Source organism: Camelus ferus, chromosome 18 (assembly GCF_009834535.1).
Source record: "Camelus ferus isolate YT-003-E chromosome 18, BCGSAC_Cfer_1.0, whole genome shotgun sequence".
Lineage (NCBI taxonomy): Eukaryota > Metazoa > Chordata > Mammalia > Artiodactyla > Camelidae > Camelus > Camelus ferus.
The window spans coordinates 11665904-11689306 of NC_045713.1; the positions used below are offsets into that span (position 1 = coordinate 11665904).

Consider the following 23403-nt stretch of genomic DNA (forward strand, 5'->3'; position numbering starts at 1 on the left):
AGACAAACTAAGAAAAGATATTTATAACATATTCGTGAAAGTGATTGCTTCAAATGTCTAGAGGTCCTTGGTGGACTCTTCTTGGTAGAGTAATAGCTATTCAGGAATATCTCTCTGCATATCTAAGGATTCCTGGAGATGCCTGTATGTTTGACATGTGGCAAGTTTTCCCTTTAGGAAGAGCAGAGAGGAGGGGAGCTGTTCTGCTGAGGCTCTCCTAAAAATCCGAATGAAGATGGCTTTATTCTAGGGGCTAACACCCAGGAAGTGGAATGATAGACATGGCAGTTAAAAAAATGACCATGAGATTCTTTGACATTTCTAGTTTTGAGAGTTGGGGTTCTATGTCCCTCCCCTTGAATTAGCTTTGACCAATGGAATAGCGTAGAAGTGACACTAGGTGACTTCTCAGGTGAGGTCATAAAAGGTCATGTAGCTTCTGCCTTGAGTGTGGAACATGCTCAGATCCCTGGAATGCATCCACTTGGAGGCTACCACACCATGCAAGGAGGCCCACCTATGGGCATGCTAGCCCAAGTCCAGGTGTACGGTTCCAATGCCCAGTCTCCCCAGAGCTGAGGCCCCAGACATAATGGAGCAGAGAAAAGACAGACCCACTGTGCCTGCTGAACTCCTGACCCACAGAATCTGCACATAATCACTGAATTTGGGGGGTGTTTTTGGCACAGGAGTAATCAAAATCAAACGGGAGACAGCTTCCACCTCCTCCCCTCCACGACCACCTACACATCTGAAGCAAAGACAGCCTACACAGACCCCCGTGATCATCACGCATGCAGTAACCTGGTCTTTGCACAGCCACCTGTGAGGGCACCTTCAGAAGTGTAGAGAGGCCCCCGTGGGATCACACACTGTGCTAGTCAGGTGGGCTGTCCTGGTCGGGGCTCCATGCCTCTCTGAGAACTGGAACCTTCCAAATGTGGAAAGACAGGAAGGTGGGCATCTAATCACGGTGTAACTTCCACTATCATTTGGAAAGCTCCCAGTCTCCCCTATACTGGTCAGCCCTCTACCCGCTGCTGGTGACGGAAATCCAACTCCAACTAGCTTTAGAGCAAGACGTTATCCCTGTAGGGCCGGGGCAACAGTTCTAGCCAAAGACACACACAAGTGATGTCATCAGCCTTCTCTCTCCACACATCCAAGACAGGCTTTCTCCACATGACACGCAGCACCTGCTGACAGTGAAAAGCATATCTCATCAACCTAGTGGCCCCCCAGAAAGAGGATTTCTTCCCCCTTAATACTGAAAGAAGCAATCTCATTGCTTGTTTGGGTCCTGTGCTCACCCCTAGATCAACCGTCGGGGGGTCAGCCCACCCAACATGGACAGAACAGGTTGCCCCCCAGGAAAGATGTGCTCTGTTAAAGGAGCCCGCTACTCTGTCCATCAGCTCCAGTTCCCAAAAGGGCCAGGGGCATGCTGGAGAGCCACGCCGCCTGGGCTTGAATCACAGCAAACCTTGGGCAAGAGACTTCTTTGTGTCTCAATTTCCTCATCTACAAAATGGGACTAACAATAATAAGTTTGCTGTATTAAATTGAATGAATTCACATAAAGCTCTCAGACCAGCGCCCAGGACACAAATACTGTACAAGCGTCAGCTGCTGTTATCACCAGCCCTGGCACGTCCCCCTCTCTGAGGGGGGATCGGGAGAGGGAAGGGGACAAGAGGCAGAAGAGGCAGTTGCCCTCCTCGACCCAGTCCCTGGAGAAAAGGAGGGCTCTGGGCCTCCAGAAGGGTACACGCTGTCCTGACTCCCCAGACCCCTAACTTCTGCCCAGGTCGCCAAGGTCCTCCCTAGTCCCCTCATGGCCTTAGATGCAGGAGCTCAGACAGACATGGCATCTGGACAGAAGCCTTTCTGATGCAGGCTCCCAGCCTCGCCTCTGGTCTTTGCTTTCCTGGGCACTGGGAAAGCCCCCCCCACAACTGGGGGAGGCTGTCACTCAGAAGGGGGCTGGAGTTTAGGGAAACTCAAACTATAGTTTCCACATTGCAGGTCATGACTCATCCTGGGTTGAGTTTTTTTTTTTAAATGAAATAGATTAAATATGGTGGAATAAAAAATGCAGTAAGGGTCAGTAGTGGTCATGAAGTGTTTGTGCATGTGCACCAGGTCGCAACTATGTAAGATGGATTCCTCACTGCGAATTACAAGCTAGTTTTCAAAGCACTGAGTCAGAGGATTCGAATATTTTAACGGACTTGAGCACTGGGGCCACTGAACATGTCCCTGGTGTGGCCAGAGGGGACCCCCACAGTAGGGTCCTCTGCTCAGGGGAGGTGCTCAGAGCTCCTGTTGACCTGAGTGAAGGAACAGAAAGAGACGTCTGCGTCAGGGCCCCTGCAGGAGCTGCGGGAGGCTGTGGTGAGAAGCACAGGACACACAGTGAAAGCTGTAACCTGAGGGAAGCCATCTCGGTTTGGATGGGGACAATTTCCATCCACAGCCAAAGAAATGCCTTAACAAAAGCTTATTTTAAAAAAATAACCTATTTATATGTTTAAAAAGAAATAGAGATGCAAGCCATTCATCGCTCTGTAAAATGAAGAACAAAGACTAAACTGAATGCTGATGCCCAGCGCTGAGGAGGTCACAGACCGCCAGCGCTTTCTCACTGCGCTGGGAGAAGATGGTGCGGGACTGGAATTAGCCATTTTAGGGGGCAATTTAGCTACATCCTAAACTTTAAATACTCATGCCCTTTGAACCAGCAACAGCACTTTTAAAACTTTACCTAGTAAACAGATGCATTAAAACTCTAGGAGGGGCGGGGTATAGTTCAGTGGTAGAGCACGTGCTTAGCATGTGTGAGGTCCTGAGTTCAATCCCCAGTACCTCCAGTGAAAAAAAAAATCTTAAAAAGGGGAGGAGGTGGGTATAGCTCAGTGGTAACTTGTGTGCTAGGCATGCACAAGGTCCTAGGTTCAAGCCCCAGTACTTCTGTCAAAAAAAAAAAAAAACTAAACTAAAAACAAAAACTACATAACTGCCTAAATATATGCACAAGAATCTACATTGCAGCATTGCTTGCAACATCAGAAGCTGGAAATAACCACATATCCATTGATGGAGGAGCAGTTACATAGATGGCACATCCACGAAATGAAATACTATGCTCTGTCAGATAGGAAAGAAGAATGTTACGTGCCTAAATGAGAAAAGCAAGCTGTGAGAGAGTATATAAAGTATGTCGCTGGTTTTAAAACATTTCCACAGCACACTGAAGAAACATGCTCCCACACCTCCTGCAGCAACCGTGGTGCCTGATGGCTGGACTTTGGTGTGACTTTAGGAAATGAAAAGTGTATGATTAACACAGTTTTGTACTGTTGGAAATTTTTACAAACAGCATGTATTTTATAATCAGGAAAAAAATTAGTGAACAAGGATCATAAAGCTTTATTTAATAAATATAACCCAAAATTTCAAAATACTTTATTCCATATGTAGCCAATTAGGGAAAGAAAAAAAGAAGGAAATGTTTGAAGAGACTACGTGAAGAGTCAGGAGAAAGGGAGGAGGATGGGGAAATTCAAGCAATGAAGATTAACTGGAGACCAGAGGGTGCTCAGGGCCTCTTGACTCTCAAAACATCACCTTTCATGGGTCACATCTCACGGGTCACTGGGGGCTTCCACTGCTCCTTGGCAGTGCTGGGAGATGCTACATTGACATTTGCTGAAATAATCAAGACTCCAGAGATATGGAAATTCTCTCAAAACCAGGGGGGGCTGTCTACTTTTTTTCTATGACCATCAGGATTGCCTATTTTCCCCCTAAAATAAAGTATTTGCCTGGACAACTGTAAGCTCTATCAGGGAATAACTTTTCTGAAGAACTTTAAGATTCTCAAGGTCTTAACATCCATCTGCCACTGAAATACTGGGTTCTGCTCTGATGCCTCCAAATCGCATTTGAAAAGAGAATTTATTCCTTAGTTTGTGTTCTTCAGATCCCTGGGGAAAGGATGGGAGGGTCAGATCTGGTCATGGGGACACCATGTGGGGAGGAGAAAAGTCAACACATCAATTCAAAGGTGTTCAGAGCCCCAGGGAGGTGTGCTTTGCCCTGACACAGAGCAGATGAACCTGGGTAAACCCACGTGGCATTGAGGTCTCAGAATAGGGGTCTGAACCCCCAGGAAGGGGGCCTGGCCGCTCTCCTCTGACCAGGGGGAGGTGAGATCCTAAGCACAATAATGTCCCAAGACAGGTGTGAGTATCAAAGGGCATGTGGCAGTGTGGGGGCCTGCTGGGGACTCCCAGAAAGACGTAGTGGACGCAAGCAGCAGGGGCCAAGCTCTCTTGGGCTGACTCCTCCCAGGCCAATTTTAGTTTCTGAAAAGAGAAACTCCTAAAGACTACTTGCAGAAGCAAGATGGGCATGAGGCCTTGCATGGCCTCTCTGCGGGCCCCGAGGAGCAGCAACAACACGGAATCCAGTCACAAAAGCTCGTTTCTCCACTCTTTATTAAAGCTAGATCCTCCTGCCAACAGCTTCGGGGTGGGGCAGAGCAGCTAGGGCCCAGCGGGGAACGCACTCCAGGGCCACACCAGAAAGGACAGACAGGACTGGACCCCGGCCACGTGGCCACATTGCCCAGGCCCCTTCCTGAGGCTCCTTCCCACAGCGGGGAGAAACAGAGACAGTGGGCACCACCCAGCGCTGCAGTGCCTCTTCGGGAACCCCTGTCCTCCTTACCCCCCCAGCCCACCCACAGCCTCACCCAGCCAGGCTAATTCTTACCACCACCATCCAGGCCCTCTTCCCACCCCGCCGACTACCCGCCCCAGCCTCTAGCAGCCTGGCTGCTGGCTCTCAGGCCCCAAGGCCATGTCTACACTAATACAGAAGGAACTAGGTCTAAAAGGGAATGCAGTTGCTTCAGAATGTCGGTTTTCCGGCCCCACTCGCACTGGCCCAAAAGGCATTAAGGGATGGGGGGGTCTTGCAGGTGACCCGGTGGCTCAAAACGGTCCAGCCTGGAAGGCAGGGTGCTGGCCAGCTGCAGGCCTTGCATAGTTGGATACTTGGCTAGTCACTGAGCCACAGTTCAAGTCTGGACCCCCAGAGGTGGGCCACCTCTGCACAGACCACCCGACCCAAGGTCCCTCCACTCACTGCCCACTCTGTGAAGTGGGAATCTAAACAGAAACACTACTTGCTTCTAGTGTAGAATAATGACAGAAGCAGAGTTAAAGGAACCCTCAGAGGTCATAGGGCCCTAACTATGGGATGTAAGCATGTTAAGAAATGATCCTGCTACCCACCTCAGTCACTTTACACTTGGGCATTAAATCTAAATGAGCAATGGGCTCAGAAAGGCAGGACCCCATGTGTCCACTTGCTCAGAGAGAGGTGGCAGCCCAGGGAGTTGAAGGCTGGGGCCCAGGGCTGCTGGAGTCTGTGGGGCTCCCCACAGATGGCTGAAGATGCCGCCTCCAGCTGCCCCACGTGAGAGTACCACAGGACTCAGAGGGCAGGCTGGGACTGCACGCTGCAGGGCCTGGCTGGTCTCGGCCCTCCAGTGGGCTGAGAAGAGCGAGCGACTGGAGAATAAGGCTTCAGACTTCCTCGGGACCCAGTGAACACCTGCAACGCATCTGCCCTGGGCCACAATTTGGTTTCTGGCTTTTTCTCCTCCCAGATTTTTCAGGCTACACAAGCGATGGAAATAAATATCCACAATCGACAGAACAAAACCTTTCCCACTTGCATCTCCACTTCCCCCACCCCCGCCCCAGATTAGGGAGGAACATCGTCCTTCGGAAACCCACGAGGATTCCCCTACGCCACGGCACACAGTCCTTAACTTTCCAGACATATTCGAATGACCAGAAGGACCCTGAAGTCTCCCGCTGAGGAATGGGAAGAAATCAGCCAAACCCACTGGAGTAGCTGTATGCTCTGCCCTCGACCACCCACCCTCCCTTAACCCAAGGGCTTCCCCTCCATCGCTGTAAAACCCACTTACAAACTCACAAGCCACCTGTCCCCCGGTACACCCGAATCGGAATCCGAGTAAAATAAATAACATCGCCTGCCATCCCTACCGCTTGGCCTCACCGCATTGATCCAAGGATGTTGCAGTCTCTGTCGAGGTGGCCGCCCCCTGCCCTCGCCTGCCCCGCGGCGGTTCTCCTCTCCCTCTGCGCCCCACCGCACAGCCATACGAGCAGGGCGGCCGGTTCCCTGGGGCCGGGCAGGTGGGAAGCCCGAGGCCGGTGCACCTGGGCTGAGGGGAAAGCACCGCACTAGGACTGGGACCATCAGCCCCCTGAAGCCAGAGGAGCGAGGGGCTCGCGCGCAGCGGCCGGTGCCCGAGGCGTCCCGGGGAGGGGCCGGTGGCCTAGCGGGCTGCGCCTCCGTCGGCCTGGGGCCCTCACATGATGCTCTCCTCGTAGGCGCCGGAGGGCCCCGCGAACGCGGCCGTCGGCTCAGAGCCGAAACTCGTTCCGCCCGCGAACTCCAACAGGGTGCTGCCGCGCTCCCCGGGCCCGGTCCCCGCGCCTGCGCCAGGCGGCCCCTTAGCAGGCGCCTCGGCCTTCGGGGTGGGGGCCGCCGGCGCCGGGCCAGGCGCGCCTGCCGCGCCGCGGTGCGTCTTCATGTGGGTGAGCAGGTGCGAGCTCTGGGAGAAGCGGCGGCCGCAGTTGGCGCAGGCGTAGGGCCGCTCGCCCGTGTGCGTGCGCTGGTGCGTCACGAGCACCGAGCGCTGCGAGAAGCGCTTGCCGCACTCGGGGCACGGGAAGGGCCGCTCGCCCGTGTGGCCGCGCCGGTGCTTGGCCAGGTTGGAGCGCTGCGCGAAGCCGCGGCCGCAGTCGGTGCAGCGGAAGGGCTTCTCGCCTGTGTGCGTGCGCCGGTGCCGCTTGAAGTCCGAGCTGTGGCCGAAGCCCTTGCCGCAGTCGGGGCAGCGGTGCGGCTTCTCCTCGGCGTGCGCCCACTGGTGCCGCGTCAGCGCCGCGCTCTGCCCAAAGCGGCGGCCACACTCGCCACACGCGTAGGGCCGCTCGCCCGTGTGCGCGCGCCCGTGCGCTGTCAGGTGCGCGCGCCGGCTGAAGCCCGCGCCACACACGCCGCACACGAAGGGCTTCTCGCCGGTGTGGCCGCGCACATGCGCCGCCAGGTGCGAGCCCCGGGCGAAGCGCGCGCCGCACTCGGGGCACGGAAAGGGCCGCTCGCCCGTATGCGTGCGGCGGTGGCGCGCCAGGTGCGAGCCGTACACGAAGCTCTTGCCGCAGTCGGCACAGCGGTGCGGCCGCTCGCCAGCGTGGTAGCGCTGGTGCTTGGCCAGCGCCGCGCGGCGCCCGAACGTCTTGCCGCAGTCGGAGCAGATCCACGGGCTCTCCTCCTCGGCCAGCGCAGCGGGCGCCGGTTCGGCAAGCAGGCCCCCGACCGCAGGCCCGAAAGCGCGCAGGCCGCCGCCGCCCCCAGGCCCGGCACCGCCGCCAAAAGGGTCGCAAGCCAGCCCTGCGCCCTCCACCAGGGAGAGCCGGCCCCCCAGGGGTCCGGGAAGGGGGCGCCCGTCGGCTGGCAGCCGCTCCCCAAAGTCCGGGAGGCCCAGGATGGGAAAGCCGTCCGGGTGGAGCCAAGACTTGGGGTGCACAGGAAAGTGGAAGCCGAGCGGGTGAGAGGAAGGCCCTTCACCCTCCCCTAGGCCGTTGCCCAGCTCCAGGAACCGCCTGTCTGGCTCAGGGTCCTCCTTGCTCCCAGAAATGGATGTCTCCACCGCTGCCTCTCTCGCCTCAGCATCAGCCTCGGCCTCTCCGTCTGCCTCGCCGACCTCAGGCCCCTCGGGCTCTTCGGACCCGGCCTCTTCGGGCCCGGCCGTGGGCACTGTCTCGCAGGGTTCCCGACGAGGGCCGTCGCCGCCAGGGTCCGTGCAGCCACCGCCACGTCGATGGCGCTGGAAGTCGGCGCGGAGGCGGAAGGCCTGGCCGCAGTCGGGGCAACAGTGGGGACGGTCGGCCGTGTGCACGGCCTGGTGCCGCGCGAGCGCCGAGCTCTGGCTGAAGCTGCGGCCGCAGTGCGGGCACGGGTAGGGCCGCTCGCCCGTGTGCGTGCGCTGGTGCGTCACCAGGTAGGAGCGGCGCCCGAAGCCCGCGCCGCAGAAGGCGCAGCGGTAGGGCCTCTCGCCCGTGTGGATGCGCCGGTGCGTAACCAGGTGCGACTTGTACACGAAGCGCTTGCCGCAGTCCGGGCACGGGAAGGGCTTCTCGCCGGTGTGTGTGCGCTGGTGGATGGCCAGATGCGAGCGGTACACGAAGCCCTTGCCGCACTCGTCGCAGCCGAAGGGCTTGACGGCCGCGTGGTAGCGCTGGTGCTTGGCCAGCCGTGACCGGTGCGGAAACACTTTGCCGCACACATCACAAGTCGTCTCCGGCCGCCCGGTGGGAGCAGCCACCGCGGCTGGGAAGGCCCAGGGCGCCAGCAAGCTTGCACCAGGCTCCCGGCCCGGCAGAAAAGGCTTCGCCTCGGCCCCATCCGCCAGGACGCTGGGGTCGAGGCCCCATCCCTCTGGAGTCTGAGCTGAATCCGAGTCGTCGGGGCCCCACGTCCCAGGCACATCCCCCACACCGTAGGCCGCTGACCACAGCCCAGGGGGCTCGTTCTCCTCCTCAGCCACCTCTGCCAGGAAGTCCTCGTCATCCTCCTCCTCGTGGTCCTCCATGTCGTCCGTCCAGAACCAGGCCCCTGAAGGCGACAAGGGAAGGCCAGGAGAGAGGTGAGAAGAGACCATGATAGGAGCTGCTCACAGGCTCCTGCTCCTCCTACAAGGAGTGGTTTCCAAGGGACCCCGGGCTCTCCAAGCACCAAGCCTAGATCGGAACCTCCAGAGGTTGCCCACGGCCCAATGCGTGCCTCCTCCCCAAGTTAGGAGGAACTTGGTAGACAGGAGAAATGCACACGTTGAGTGACCCTCCTAGAAAGGCTGGGTTCACCTCTTGGACTCTCCTCAAATGGCTTTAATCCCTTCTCCAGACCTTTAGCTCCCTGCAGGGTTTGCCACCCTGCTGAGGAATAGGGACACTCTACAAAGTGGGTGACCTGGCCTGTGGGTTCTCGTGAGATCAGGAGCCAAGCCAGGAACAGGGGTCCAGTGCCCAGAAAAATATAGCGGCCAGGTCTGTCTTCCCCAAAGCCCCTTAGCTCCTGGAAAACTCCACCCTCTGGCCTGCCTGGCCCAAGGCAGCCAAGACTCCAGCACCAGCACAGCCTGGCCCGGCCACTGAGGACCTGCCTTTGTAACACCTAAGCTTTGCTCAGGGTCCCTCTTGCTCTGTCTCCCTCTCCACCAGCCTTAGGCACGCCAGCAGCTAGGGGTCTCCCCAGCCAACCCCACCTCACAGAGCAGAACCAGGAAAGGCTGCCCTGGATCAAGGAGACCTCGAGGGGCCATTAGGCCCCAGCTCTCTTCACTAACCCTAACATGCTCCAGCAACTGTGGGGCACAGCCTAGGCCTACCCGCTAAGCCTCCCTGAGGCTGGCTTTTTCTGAGCCATTGTGCATTTGGGAAACAATCCCAAACTGACTAAGACTGGGGGAGCTGCAAACATCTCCCTGTCACAGAAAACAAAGGACCCCGCTCCTTGGGTCCTGCAATTCTGTCCCTCCTCCACCAAGCCGCACCCTGACCTCTCCCTTCAGTGCAGAGCACAGACAAGGAATCAGTTTATAAAATGGAGTGATGTGCCTGCCATCACGATACGCTCAGGAGGGAACTAGGATTTATGGAACAGTTGGTAAGTCACACAAAGAACAGAAAGAAAAAGGCCTGGCCCATGGAGGCCCCAGGTGTTCCAAACCACCTGCCTGCCTACTTCCTCAGGCACACTTTACCCCACGTGTGCCTACCATGGCCACATCCCGTACAGTCACCCTCAGAATCCCGGCACCTGCAAGGTTCAAGCTCACACGAGGGCAGGAATCCCCTCTCCCCCCTCTCCAGGTCTACGGCCAAGGCTGTGGCTGGGTGAGCCTGGATCACTGAGTCCTGCCCTGAGGAGAGGTCAGGGCCCAGGACTGTCCATCCCGACTCAGCGCTCATCCTGTGCTCTGTATGTCATTCCACATACATGGTGAGGGGTCACATGGGAAAACACAGCACAGCGCCTAGTGAAATAAAGCTGGGCACAGAACTGCACAGGCATGATTTCTGCTGTTGAAGAAAACAGAGGGGAGTGGCAGAGTACATGCTTAGCATGTGCCAGGTCCTGGGTTCAATCCCCAGCACCTCCACTAAAAAAAAAGAAATGTATAAGGGAATACAAAAATGGGTTATTTTTTCATGCTTGGCAATACTTTCTAAGTTTTCTACAGGTAGTAATAATATACTATTATAGCAAAAATAAGCTTTAAATAAAGGACAAAGATTTCCTGTCACCAAGTTGAGTTTACCTCCAACTGCCTCCCATGGAGAGTGAGTGATGAGAAGTGGCTGAACAGCACAGGGAAGGCCCAGCTCCTCACTGTGAAGGCTGGAGCACCCCTGAGGGGTGGGGCGGAGAGGCACTGGTGGAGGGGCAGGTAGTTTTGGCCCATGGTCAGATTAGCTGTAAATTCTTTCAGTGAGTCTCAGAAAGGAATTTCCCTCTGACTGGTGAGAGTCTTGAGTAGTTTTAGTTAGAGCCTCCCTAAAGCAGGGGGAATTCAAGCTGGGGAACAAGTACAATGTCTTAGTGGGATGAATGCACCCCAGCACCCAACCAAGGGTCCGTGAGCTCTTGCTAGATAGAAGCGGACACCCAGGCCAAATGAGGGCCCACCATCCAAAAACCTCAGCTACTCAGAATCACAACAACTCACCCACAACACCTCTTCCTTGGGGTCTGAGAGCAGCAGAACTCCCCACTTGGAGAGCCCCCCACCCCCAGCCTCTGAGCGCTGCAGAGGGAGCTGATCCTAGGAGGGGACCTGGGGACCTCATCCCTAGCTCTGGAGCTGGCATGGCCCCTTGTCCAAGAATGAGAAGATACTCAACACAGGGCAAGGTGGTAGAGGCACCACTGACACTGAGTGAGGGACAGTATGGCCATCTAGGTCCCTGGGCCGAGCTGGCTGCACCCCGAGACAAGATCTCCAGAAGTAGCAGGGCCCCAGAGGGACACCAGCCTGCCCTGAGGCCAGGGTCTGTTCATTTGTCTTCTGCCATCAAAGTGCTCAGGGGCTGGAGGTCTGGGCCCTGGAGTGTAGGTGTCTGGTGTAGGGTTACTCTAGGCTGCAGTGGGGACAGGGTTCCTGCAGAGTTTGCTAGTTCCCAGATGCAAACCTGTTTTAGATCCAAGCTGTGGACTCATCAGTCTACTCATGAGCCTGGAGTTGGGGCAGAGAAGATGCTCTGACAAATTGGGGGTGGGAAGGGAAGGCTTTCTCAACAGTGGCCCTAAAGGTCAAACATAACTGCTTCTTCCAGAACTCCCAGGGGAGAGTGGAGAAATGGATCCTGGGGAGTGGGCATCTGATTTCCCTGAGACATTTGCTCCCAAGGACCCTGACACTGGGACACGATTAGCTCTGAGCCTAGTGATACTCCCAGAGGGTGACCAGTGGCCTTGTGAGTAGGGCCCCCAAAGCACCTCTGGTAAGTGCCCTATTCGGTACTAATAAAAGGTCCATCCTGGTAAGCAGAAAAGCCAATACAACAAGGAAACCAGGCCAGCCCACCAGGCCCAGGCGGCGACAGTGTCCTTGGGAGGTCTGTAGTCAGCCGCAGGAAACAGGGTTCAGCCACAGGCAGGGACCTGCCAGGTGACCACACTGGGCATTTGCAAGGGAGGGCGTCTCTGCCATCTAAGCCAGATGAGGAGAAAGGTGGCAGGAGATGGGTGGGTCAGCAGAGGCGAGGAGAGTGAGGACCAGTGAGCTGGAGGTGGTAGCCGAGGGGAGCCGGAGCAAGGGGGCTTCAAGCCAGCACTCAGTAGGTGGCAAGGCACCTGAGTGGGTGAATTTGGCCAGAGTCCAAACCTTACATGTGGCCCAACTTGTCAAAAAGCACAAGAAAGGAATACACCTGTGTTTTGCAAGACCACAATCTAGAAATACAGAAACTCTGCTGGGCTTGGAATGGTGTCTGTCCTGCCTAGACCCAGCAATTCTCAATTCTTAACTAGCTCAGTGGCACAGAAATGAATGCAGGGAGAAAAAGAGAGGGAGGCATAGGGAGCATTCAGCAAAAGGACAGTTGAGAAGGAAGATCTTAGGTAGATTCACTCTGCCCGAGCTGACTCCAGCCTTTGCTACTGCGTCTGCTCCCAGGAGACAGGTGACTTAGCTAAGACCCTGCCTGGTTCCTGCACCCACCGCCAGGCCCCGCAGACGGTCGAGGCAAGGGTAGGGGATGGGAGACCATTCCAGGCTCACCAGTCCTGCCACAGGGGAAGGCAGGGGGCACTGGTCCAGCTAGCCATCCCCCTCAGTGAGCTGCCACACCCCAGCCAGGTTCACGGGGCACACTGTGGGGACCACCTAGGCTCGGGCCTGCAAAAGGATCTGCTCCGGGACCCTCCAAGAAGCACAGAAAAGGGGGCACATCCAGACCATGTGTTGAGAGACTGACCAACGGAGGCCTAAAGCCCCTTCATCTCCAGGTGGCTTGTCTGAGCTGTGCCCATGAACAGGGCACACCTCCCACTGAGACCCTCTGAGAAACATCACCTACATCCCAGTCGCAGCCTGGAGGCAGCAGCAATACTTCTTGCCAGCCAGAGCCCTCCCCATCCTGAAGGCCAGGAGAGTACACGAGAGTCATGGAGACCTGGGGCAGGAAGGCCAGCCTGCAACACAGCGGGAAGGCCTGGGCCCTGAGGCCGAGCCCGCCGTGGGCAAGTCACTTAATCACTACTTTAAAAGGCGACTTCCTCATCTGTAAAGTGAGCCCGACAAGCCCTCCCCTGCTGTGTCACAGGGCTGTTACGAGGACAAAAAGTACACAGGGAAATTTAAGAGCACGTGTGTAGGTTTGGGGCTGCCTGTGCTTCTCTGTATTTTATTTAAAATGTCTATTCCCAGCTGTCCAGGGACGTCTATCCAGGCACATGAGACACCCAGTGCCCCTTGCTAGGCTGGCATCACTCCAGCCCAAAGCCAAGCACACGCTCTGTGCAAGGGCCTTCCCTGGCCTTTCTGAAACACTGGGAACAGCTCATAGCTCTTCATGGAGCATCTCCATGGAACCAATGGTCTGATGGCCTCAGGTGGGAAATTACAGGTTTTGTTCACATTCTTTATTCTCCAGATGAGCACTGAGAGGTGGAGGAAGAGCCGGAGCCAGGCCCGAGGTCTCCAGAGAAGTCCACCACCCTGAAGGCTTCCTGTATGCCTCCCTCGAAAATCTCCTCTCTGGACGGTCCAGCGCTGCCCATCCAGGCCAGAGGCCTGACCCTGGGCCTCCCAGGGTGAGAGCTGGCCAAACGGCAGGGGAAGCAATTCAAGTCCAGGAACTGGAAGGCAGCTCCAGCGCTCCGGGACCCACGGGCTGCCCCTCACCTGGCCCCTCTCAGCTGGCCTCTTGACAACCGGCCCTCACATACAAAAAAACCATCAGAGGCTCCAAGACAGGGACAGTGGATCATGTTGAAAGACTCGTAAGAGGAACCTTGATGTTCTCTAAAGGCTCCCCGGCCCTCGGGATTCTGCAGACTGGAACCAAGAGGAGCCAGCCCACAGAGGCAGAGGCGAGCTCCTGGTGCAGCCCATCCCACAGCGCAGACCAGCAGCACCGAGGCCGCAGCAGAGATTGAAGGTGAGGGCCCAAGGCCGACGGAAACCCCAAGAGACTCCATCTCACACTCACCTGTGTAGACACCAGTGACAATGTCTCCCTCCTCAGGACGGGGGCTATCTGGGACCCAAGGCTCCTCTCCCTGCTCCAGCCGGAAGATCAGATCCGGCTTGGGGATTGGGTATCCTGCCCCGGAAAAAAGTACGCGGCAGCTGCAGGGATCGCCCGCACAGCACTGTCACCCTGTCACCGCAGGCTGCTCAGGACCCTCTCCTCATCTCCACCTTCCCAGGACCAGCCTTCCCACCTCCCTGGCTCCGCTGGGAAATTCCACACTCCCTGCTCTCTAGAACCTGGCTCTGACCCCCGCTCTCTCACCAAGCCCCTTCCACACTTTCTCTGCAGGGTGCCCACCCCTCTCCTGTCACCTGACTCCCCACCCCTTGAGGCCTCTAAGGAGTACACAGCAGAGACCAGAGCTGGGCTGGCAAATCCCTGGGACGTGTCCCCACCCAGAAGCTGGGTTGGCCCTAGGGCTTCCCTGGGAGGTGGGCTGGCCCCAGCCCCCGCTTCAAGACCCTGGGGCTCCAGAAACCACCCTCCCAGACAGTTAAGCCCCTGGCAGCCATCACACCAGGATGCCTCCTGCTGACAGAAGGCTCTGCTTACCCAAGGACACCAGGATCCCATAGTTTTCCTGCATGACTTCCTTGTAGAGTGCCCGCTGCTCCATGTCTAGCCTTTCCCACTCCTCCAAGGAGAAATACACAGCCACGTCTTCAAAGGTCACCAGCCCCTGGAAAACAAAGAACCCTGGCCACTGCCCTATGCTGCCCCAGGCGAGAGGCAGGAGATAAGTTCAGTGGGAACTGACCTTGCCCTCAACATGGCATTCATGGGGACACAGCCCAACACCCCATTACTGGCAGGCCTACAAATGCCCGACAGAACTAGGGGCTTCCAGGCCTTGCCACAGCCCTGGGAGGCACCCATTCCCATCCAGAGATAAGGAACTCAGGCTCAGAGAGGGAGAATGCTCAGCTCAGACAGGGCAGAGTGGGGACTCACACCTGAGTCAGGGGACCACGAAGCCCAAGACCCCAGGGCTGTGCTGTGTGGCCACCTCAGCCCTCCTACTTCACTGTCTGCCTCCAGTCGGTGGTCACATCAGCGGTGTGAGGGCCCACACCTGGTTGGACAAGTGGCACCAACTAAACTGAGTGGGGGCACTGGTGCCTGATCTGACTGGTCTCCACAGGAAACCAGAGCTTGGACAGGTGACAAGCACTCCAGTTAAAGGCACAGCCCAGACCTGGGGGAGAGCCAGGGCTGACAGAGCAGAGCACGGAGCAGGTGAGTGCGTGGTGGTCAACACGACTGGGACATTCCAGTGTCCTGGAAAGGGTCAGGCCCCAGGAGAGCAGAACCATAGCCCATGGGCTTGTTCCTGCAGCCCTGTCCTGGCTCATAGCCTGGGCTCTGCCTGAGAACCACAGCACCAGTGCCCTGCCAACAGGGGTCTCCGGATAGCAGGTACCAATACCCTGGGGAAACCCGGCCTGGTTAACTGAGTCCCAAGGGAGAGGGCAGCTCACCTGAGACCCAGATATCAGGAGATCATCCTCCTCCTCTTCCTCCTCCTCTTCCTCCTCGTCCTCCTCCTCCTGCTCCAGGTCCTCATCCCGAGGTGTGGCTGGAGCCTGGGAGGCCTGCAGGGCTGAGGGGAGAGACCTCTGAGGGGCCAGCCTTTGGCATCGGGCATCACTGCCCTGGCCAACTTCTGTCCATCCAGCCGCCTGGGTCAGCAGCTCCTGGCTGCTCCCGCGTTTCAAATCCTGTGCCCTGAGGGTCCAGCTCCACGCCATCAAGCCAAAGAGCTCCTCCCGGCCTGCCCATCAAGGTCCCCATAACTTCTCCCCAAGGGCCAGCTCCTCTTTCTTACCTTTTCCCTGAAGAACTGGGGACTTGGCATCACCATCAAAGCTAAGGCATTCCTGGGTCCCCAACGGTGGACTCTGTTCTTCTGCCACCACCTCTGCCACGTCCTCGTCCTCCTCCACCTGCACCTGTTCCACCTGCCCTGCCTGCACCCTCTCTGCCTCCAGCTCCTCCACCACCTCTGTCACGTCCTCATCCTCGTCCTCCTCCACCACCAGCATCTCCTCCTCCTCCTCTATTTCCTCCACCTCTTCCCCCTTTTCCTCTTCCTCTTCTTCCTCCTGATCAGGACATTCCGACCCATCCTCCGCCCTCTGCAGCTGGGTAGCTGGGGACTCCGGAGTCGTGTGAAGGGCTGCCATCGTCTCGGGAAGGAAGCCTCAGCTGGGCCTGAAACACAGACGGGCACCAGTGATGAGCTGCCCGCCGCCCGCTCACGCCGGGGGCCTCGTGGGCCTGGCGCCGGCCCTCTGAGGGAGGCAGGTTGGTTTGCCCCGCGATACAGTAACGGCCCGGAGCTGAGGCTGGACTGGAGGGCTTCCCATGATCTCATATGGCCAGCCTTGATTCTGTACACAGAAAAGCTCCCAAAGAGCCCCTCACTGGGACTGCCATTATGTGGCCTCAGCTCTCGCAAGCAACGACACCCCTGGTGTGAACTGCAGTGATTTCCTGCAGTAAATTAGGGATTCACCTCCAGTTTTTATCCTCAAGGGCATGGAAGCATCGAGTCCAGGCAACACGCCCAAAGGTGGCCCAGCCTGTGTTTAGCTGAAAGGGGTGCACAGCCCGCAAGGAACAGCCCGCCTGATAGATGGGCAGAGGAGATCCTCACCCAGCTCTCAATGTGCACAAATTCAGCGGGCAGGGAGCGTGGGAGGTGAGGTCTAAGCACGGGCAGGCCAGGGACATGTGCCACCACTGCCAGGGAGGGCCCGCTTTGCAAAGCCAGCAAGTCAGGCTCCTTCCTATGAGAGGCAGTAGAGAAGAGGCCCTGAGCAGGCATTACCCTTTGCAGCCCTCTGACCCCTTGCTCCGCCCAGGGCATCTAGAAAGAGCTCAGCAGATCTTGGAGATCTGGCTCATTGCTAGACCCACAGAGGTGAGGTAAGATGCCCTGTGACATCTCTTCAAGTCTGGGGATCAGAGGATACTAAGTGTTGAATTGTCAGAGCCCCAACAGCTCACAGGGTCCCACTCTCACACCGACATCACAGACGGCTCAGCTCACGCACCCAGGGGAGACATGGCCTAATGGCACAGAGCCCAGGGCCATGAACCCAAGAGGGACGGGATGCTGTGGGCCTGGGGGTCACTCCGCCCTCGCAGCTGCACATCCTTCACCTGCCCCAAAGGAGTCTCAAGCACAGGACAGAGTCACAGGTTTTGACGAGCCAGTTTCTGTGGCTCCTTTTTCAGTGCAAACCTAGGACTAGTTTCATTACCCAGGATGGCCCCATCAGTCTCTCAGAACTGAATGGGGCTGCTTCCAATGTGAGCCAAGCCCACTACAAATGCAGCGACCCCAGAATACAAGGAAGAGAGCATGAACCCCAGAGGCTCCTGAGATGTCAGTCCACACAGGACAACGGGCACCCCGTCCCCAAGCTCATCCAGCTCTACCAGCAGACAGCGTCTGCCACAGAACCCCGAAAATAGGACAGGGTCCCCACAGAAAGATGCCCAAAGTCATGCGAACAGTTGAGACAACCGGGCACCTACAAGAATTCCTTAGTGACTAGCTCTTATTCCATAACGCATCACTTTTCTGTTAATCAGGCAGTATATGCTCATTTTCTGAACTGCTTTGAGCTGCTACTTTAAAATCCACACTTTAACAGCGAGGGAACAGCTCCTCCCAAAGACCAGAGCCTAAGTCCAGGGGCAGGGGCACATTGGCATCCAGAAGCCACCTCTGTCCCAACACTCACGCTGTCCCCATCCTAGATTCAGAATCACTGAACCAAAGGTGCAGGTCATGTCTGACAGATCCACCTCAGCCTTTCCCAGAGCCTACCTCCTCAGTCCCCACAGCTATTTGGGTACATGTTTCTCTACAGCCTGAGCTGTAGAAACACGTGTGCCATGTGTCGCCTTAGTCACCTGCATGAGGACACGGCCCTGCCCAGCACTCAGGGCTTCGAAAATCCTCAGGAGAGGTTTCCCAATCACTACCGACTTCAGGCCCAGAGGGAGGCTTTTCTCATCCAGGTCTCAGGATGCAAATTCAGGCCAGATATCATGCCAAGCCCAGCAGAGCCACCTCCTGCCTGGCCTCTACCCAGAGCAGATTCCCACAGGCCAGGCCACTGTATCTGAGGATCCATGGCTTTGAAATAAACTGGCACCATGCTCGTTCTACCTCAGGACCTTTGCAATGCCATCCCCACTCCCAGACACTTTCTTCCCCTCTTCACTGATCCTTTGCAGGCAGCCTCCTGGGCCCCTATTACACACAGTTCCCTGGACTCTGCCCTCACAGCACCCACATTTTAATATACTTACAGAATTGTCTGCTTATTGCCTGTCTCCCGAAGTTCACAGTGAACTCCAGGAATGCAGAAGTTCCCTCTGCTCATCTCTGAATCCCCTTGTGCCAGATAGAGTGAGCACTCAAATTCTTATTGAAGAAATGACTCTAAAGTCTGTGGTCCATGTGATGAACATAAGACTTTATTCAAACTCAGTATTCTGGCCCCACTGTGATGTTACAAAACAGACTGACCACTGCTGAGGGTCCTTCAGACCAGAACCCACTGGAAAGTCTCTGCCTCTAAAGGGGCTGCTGCCTGAAGCCCCTTCTCCCAAGAGGTGCACCTGCTGGTGACTGGAGGAGGGAAAGACCCAGCAGTCGTGGAGGCTGGCAGTCACTCTGCAGATAGGATGGGGCTTAGCATAGCCAGGCATCCCGTATACCCTGACCCAGAACCCACAAGAGAATGGTTCTGGAAAATGGACCTCAGTCACGTGGGTGCTAGGTTCCTTCTGCCTCACCAGGCTAGCTGTGCTGGGCATGCCCCCAGACCTGCACACTCTCCTTTCTTCTCTCTCTAGCCTGCCAGCCCACCAGAAACTCACTTCCTGGCACCAGGCTCAGGATGCCACAGGGAGTCAGGTAAGTAACCCCATCAACATAGCCCCACAGGTCATCCAGGACTCTTATTTCCACAGGGGTGAGGGGTGTGCTGCACCATAGGATACTGTGGTGCAGACATTTAGAATGGGGGTGTGACAAACATCTTCCACGGGGAGAAGAAAGGACCACTGACAGGGAGAGAGGCAAACTTTGAAAACTTTTAGAAACTCTCCACTAAAGTTCCCATAACCAGGGAACCTACATACAGAAGCAGGGGAAATGTGTGGGTGCACACATATCTAGGCCCCTTCCTTGCCCCTGGTGGCCTTACTGACTATACCCATTATTCAAGGCCTTACAAGCTTTCATCTCCTCCAAGACACCTTCCTTTGACTACTAGGATCCTTTTTGTCCACCGATTTGGGCTCCTCTACACTCCTGGGTTTGCTCCTGGTGCAGGTGTATTCATGGGGCCATCCCTGCTACCTGAGGGCAGCTCCTCACCACGCTGGCCAGCTCCCCAGACCTGCCAACACTTGTTGAAACAAACCAAGTACCAAGGTCTCCCCACACAGGCACAGTTAAGGGCCTGATCCTGTATACCTCCCCTTCCCCTGCCCACTGGGTCCTCCACCAAAGGCCAGCCCTTCTCCCACCACGGCAGCCACACAGGGCAGCCCAGATCCCATCCAACCCCAGGAATAAGTTCCCCAACCCGCCTGCCTGCAACAGAACACCCAGCATAGCACCACCGGGACCTCCATTTGCAGAGGGAGAACCCAGACAAGGCCCCCAAGGTCACTAAGCAAGTTCGCAGGGGCACGAAACCAAGCCACTTCCATCCCTCCAGGGGGCTTATCGGGCCTCGGCCTCCCGCAGAGGCCAGGGCCGTGACAGTCCCTCCTGAATGGGTGTGTCCCCGGGGGCGGCCGCGGCCCCACCCCCGCCCCTCCGGCCTAGGCGGTGGCGGGCACCTCCCAGGAGTCGCGCGTGTGTGTCCTCCCTAACCTGCCTACTCCATGCCGCCCGCCCGGACCGGCCCTGGGGGTCGGAGACCGCCCCCATCGCGCAGGCCGGGGGAGGGGGTGTCCACGGGCCGCGCCAGGCGTGGGGGCGGCCGCCGAAGTCCCAGCCAGCTCGCCGCTCTGGCCGCGCCGGACCGGGGCCCAGGCCCCGCTGGCCGCACAGCGCGCCGCGGCCTCCCTGCGGCCTCCCGCGCCGGCGTCGAGACCCCAGCCCCACGCCCGCGCCCGGCCCGCCGGCACCTGCCGCCTGTGCCCGCCGCCTCCTGGCCCCGCCACCCACTCACCTCAAGCGCTGGCCGCCGAGCCGCCGCCGGACGCCGGGGCCGGGCCGGGGCCTGCGCGCCCCGCGCTACACAAAGTGACGGCCCCGGAGCTGCGCGGCGGCGGCGCGTGGGCACCGGAAGTGCCGCCGCCGGGCTCCGCCCCGCCAGTGCCCACGGGGGGGCACTTCCGGTCACGCGGGGTCGCGCGCGGCCCGGCGGGGGCGTGCGTGGGGGAAAGGAAGCTCCTCTGGTGGGAGGGCGCCGTCGGCCCAGTGTGCTTGCGCGGGTGTGCACCGCGACCCCAGCCCTGGGAACTCTGGCGCCCCCCCCCCCGCGCCTCCCCAAGAAGCGACCCCACCTCTGGGGACCCCAGCCCCGCCCTGCCCCTGGAGCGCTCCCGCTCCCCAAACCCGGCCCGGTGTCCTCATTCCGCCACGATTCAGGGAGCGCAACTGAGTGCCAGACCCGGCTAGGCCCACCCCGGCCTCGGGACCCTCCCCAGGCCCCACGACAGTGGAGGGAGGCGATGACCCTTATGAGAGGCCTCGTGGAGGCGTCCGGTTGGCCCGCGTGCCCTCAGACCCGGGCGGGGTCTATCCCTACTGGTGATGGGCCAGCAGGACTGGAGCAGGTGGGCCGGATGCTCACAGCTCGTGCAGGGCTGAGGCTGGGTGAACGTGGAGGGGATGTTCCCAGAATGGATGAGGACTGAGGGGACCGGGGGAAGCTGGATGATTGCAATAAGGGCCTCAGATCTAGAGGCTTTACCTGGAGGGACAAGGGATCCATGGGGAGGGCCCTCTTCTGGAAAGGGAAGGGTTCTCTGAGCAGGAGGCAGAAGGCACAGATGGCTGCCTAAGGAGCTGTGAGAAGGTGAGGTCAGTGGACTCAGTGGACACTGCAGCCCTCTCCGGAACCTATCTGCCTCCGCCCCAGGGGCTGCAGCTGGGGTCTGACGGTGAGCTCTTGCAACCACGGAGATTGTGCCCGGCTCCTTCCCAAGATCCTACCCCATGGGTACCCTTATTTTTATATTTTCACTGTTGTCCCTCAGCCTCAAGGCAGGGCAGCAACTGGACTGGGCTTCGGAAGGGTTCACAGCTGCCTGAAATAACAGCTTCTCTCCTCCAGAACCTCAGCCCCTGGCTGGTGAACTTCTCAGGCCCACGGGACTCAAACTTGCCGGCAGAGCCGTGCAGCCCAGCCCCAAGCCTTGCCCTCCTCCCCAGCCCAAAGCATCAGCTGAGCACCCTCCAGCTGAATCTAACTCCTCACAATGATTGTTTGGCTCCTGGTATTTTTTTAATGTTTGAAAATTAAAAACTGGCACTTAAAATTGAGGGTCTCTTGTAAAAAGGTTGAAAAAAATCAGAAGTCATGCCAACATAGAGCCTGTGGTTTTCAGGGCATGGGTCAGGGATCTGGGAAGTGACCAGCCCTCTGGATAAGACTGGGCTCTGTGGTGCTCCATCCATTGCACCCCCACGTTTCTGCAGGCCCACTTCTACATGGCACCCCCTCTCTGGTCCTGTAGGTCTCTGTGGTTTGAAACCCTGGACCCCTCCCCATGCTTCACTCCGGGTGGTTCCAATGAGAAGATCTGCAGGTGACAAGAGCAGCAGAGGCAGGTAAAGGGCAACAACAGGAATGGAGGCACCAGAGCCCGGCACCTGGACCAGAAGGGGTGGCACAGGGAGGGATGCTGCCAGACCCGCAGAGACCTGGAGGCGTGGAGATGGGTTCACCTGGTAGGAGCTGTGATTCTGGGGGAGGGGTGAGGATCCCCAACCCCATCCTGCCTGTGCTGCCCTCTGATCAGATCTGCTCCTGATGTGGAGGGGAGGAGAGCCCAGGGGGTGAGTCACCGTTAGGCCCAGAGCCAAGTAGAAAACAAATGGGAGAAGGGGGCACGTGAAACAGAGAACTAGCAGCCCATCCCTGCCTTAAAACCCTCCACCTTGTCAGGCAGGGGCCCCACTGCACCCCAGCATCTCCTCAGATGTCCTCCTGGTCCCATCTGTTGCATAACCTAAGACCCCCTGATTTCTCCCCCTTGCTTCTCTGCAGAGCTTTTCAAAAGAGCAGAGTCCATCAGACCCTCTCCCCTCAACAGGCCTTGCCCTCATGTTCCTTCCCCTGATCTCTCTGCTCAGCTGACCCCATCCTCTAGAGGCAGAGCAGAGGCTGCCGCCCTCGGCCCTTCAATTTCTTCCCCTCTCTGAGGGTCTCCTCACCACCGGCCCCCAGAGCCTCTCCTTCCTCCTGTCCTGTGACAGGTGTGACAGGCAGAGTCCCCAAAGCTCGTCTCATCCAGGACACTGAGTGATGCAGCCACACAGTGATGTAGTCCATCCTGTTGAGTGCATTGCAGGTCAGAATTAGACTTCCATCCCTCCCCCGCCCCACACCTATGACTTCAGGAGTGAGGTGAGCTCAGGTAGCCCACCCACTGTAAGTGAGAATAAAACCTAAGCCACTTAATAGGATCCTTGGTGTCTGTGTTTACTATAGAACCAAGTAAATATAGTTCCCCACTCTGGTTACCCAACCTGACCCCATTCCTTCCAGATCTACTCCCCACAGGAGAGTAGATTGGATTGGATGCTTGGGTCTGAGCCTTGCCAATGGCCTCGGACTGGCTGAGACTCTGCAGAAGACCCTTCCCCGAGCCCAACATCACCTTGGTGCTTACCCAGGGCAGTGCTAGGCTCTCCCATATGGGTCACGCTTGGACATCTCATGTCCTGAAGTCACCTGGCCTTGACCCTTCTAGCCACCTAAGTCCAGAGCTGCCAGCAGTCAAGGCTGGCTGCCCTAGGCAGCTATAGGCACAGACCATGGGGCAGGACCCTGGCCAGGCGGGCATGTCTTCATCAGGGTGCTGAAGAGCAGGAGACCAAGTCCCAGCCTTATGTTCCCCCCCCCACTTTACTCCATCTCACAGTGATGTTCCTGAAAGTACCATGTGGCCCTGCTGCTTGGGTTTCATGAATGTCACTGCATCCTGGCCGCTGGCCCCCTCCTGTGGGTTCGCAGGTCCTGAACAGGATCCTTCACTCCATCCAAGGCCAGCAGCCCTACCCCTGCTTTTCCTCCATTCTCAATGGAAATTCTTGATTTGAGTGTGTGTCCACACGTTTATGCTCAGCCTGTATGCATCACACACTGGACGAGCATCGGACCCTGTGCTTACTCCCATTGGTGGGGGGTGGGGGAGACAGAGACCCTCACATGGGGGCCCTGGGGCTTCCCAGGTCCTAAGAATTGTGTGTAGATGGGTGTGAGAACCTGATGTTGGGAAGGGCACAAGGGCTGCCGGTTGAGGAATGAAAGTTGTTGTGGGTGTCCCAGGG

General features: G+C 57.6%; 2 protein-coding genes across 3 annotated transcripts; one reads left to right on the forward strand and one right to left on the reverse strand.

The window, feature by feature from the left end:
• Positions 1-4481: 4481 nt before the first annotated feature.
• ZNF316 (zinc finger protein 316) lies at positions 4482-20212 on the reverse strand. Of its 2 annotated transcripts, XM_032459988.1 has the most exons (6): positions 20072-20211; positions 15691-16076; positions 15344-15465; positions 14418-14544; positions 13821-13934; positions 4482-8721 (listed from the first exon to the last, which is right to left on the reverse strand). In XM_032459988.1, exons 2-6 carry the CDS (start codon positions 16046-16048, stop codon positions 6413-6415), a joined length of 3030 nt encoding a protein of 1009 aa, XP_032315879.1. In that variant the 5' UTR covers positions 16049-16076; positions 20072-20211; the 3' UTR covers positions 4482-6412. The 2 variants fall into 2 exon arrangements, with proteins under 2 accessions (XP_032315879.1, XP_032315880.1); XM_032459989.1 differs by lacking the exon at positions 13821-13934 and having other exon boundaries at positions 20072-20212.
• On the forward strand, positions 19782-22506 carry LOC116657648 (translation initiation factor IF-2-like). The gene is made up of 2 exons (XM_032461049.1): positions 19782-20681; positions 21585-22506. Exons 1-2 carry the CDS (start codon positions 19782-19784, stop codon positions 21597-21599), a joined length of 915 nt encoding a protein of 304 aa, XP_032316940.1. The 3' UTR covers positions 21600-22506.
• The last annotated feature ends 897 nt before the right edge of the window (positions 22507-23403 follow it).

What these genes read in the sequence shown, in the direction of transcription:
- LOC116657648 (XM_032461049.1), top strand. Translation starts at nt 19,782, where the DNA reads ATGCCGCCCGCCCGGACCGGCCCTGGGGGTCGGAGACCGCCCCCATCG.
- ZNF316 (XM_032459988.1), bottom strand. Translation starts at nt 16,048, where the DNA reads ATGGCAGCCCTTCACACGACTCCGGAGTCCCCAGCTACCCAGCTGCAG. An exon ending in CCCAGTTCTTCAGGGAAAAG is followed by an intron (nt 15,466 to 15,690) that starts GTAAGAAAGAGG and finishes CTCTCCCCTCAG; the next exon opens with CCCTGCAGGCCTCCCAGGCT. An exon ending in TGGGATCCTGGTGTCCTTGG is followed by an intron (nt 13,935 to 14,417) that starts GTAAGCAGAGCC and finishes TTTCCGGGGCAG; the next exon opens with GATACCCAATCCCCAAGCCG.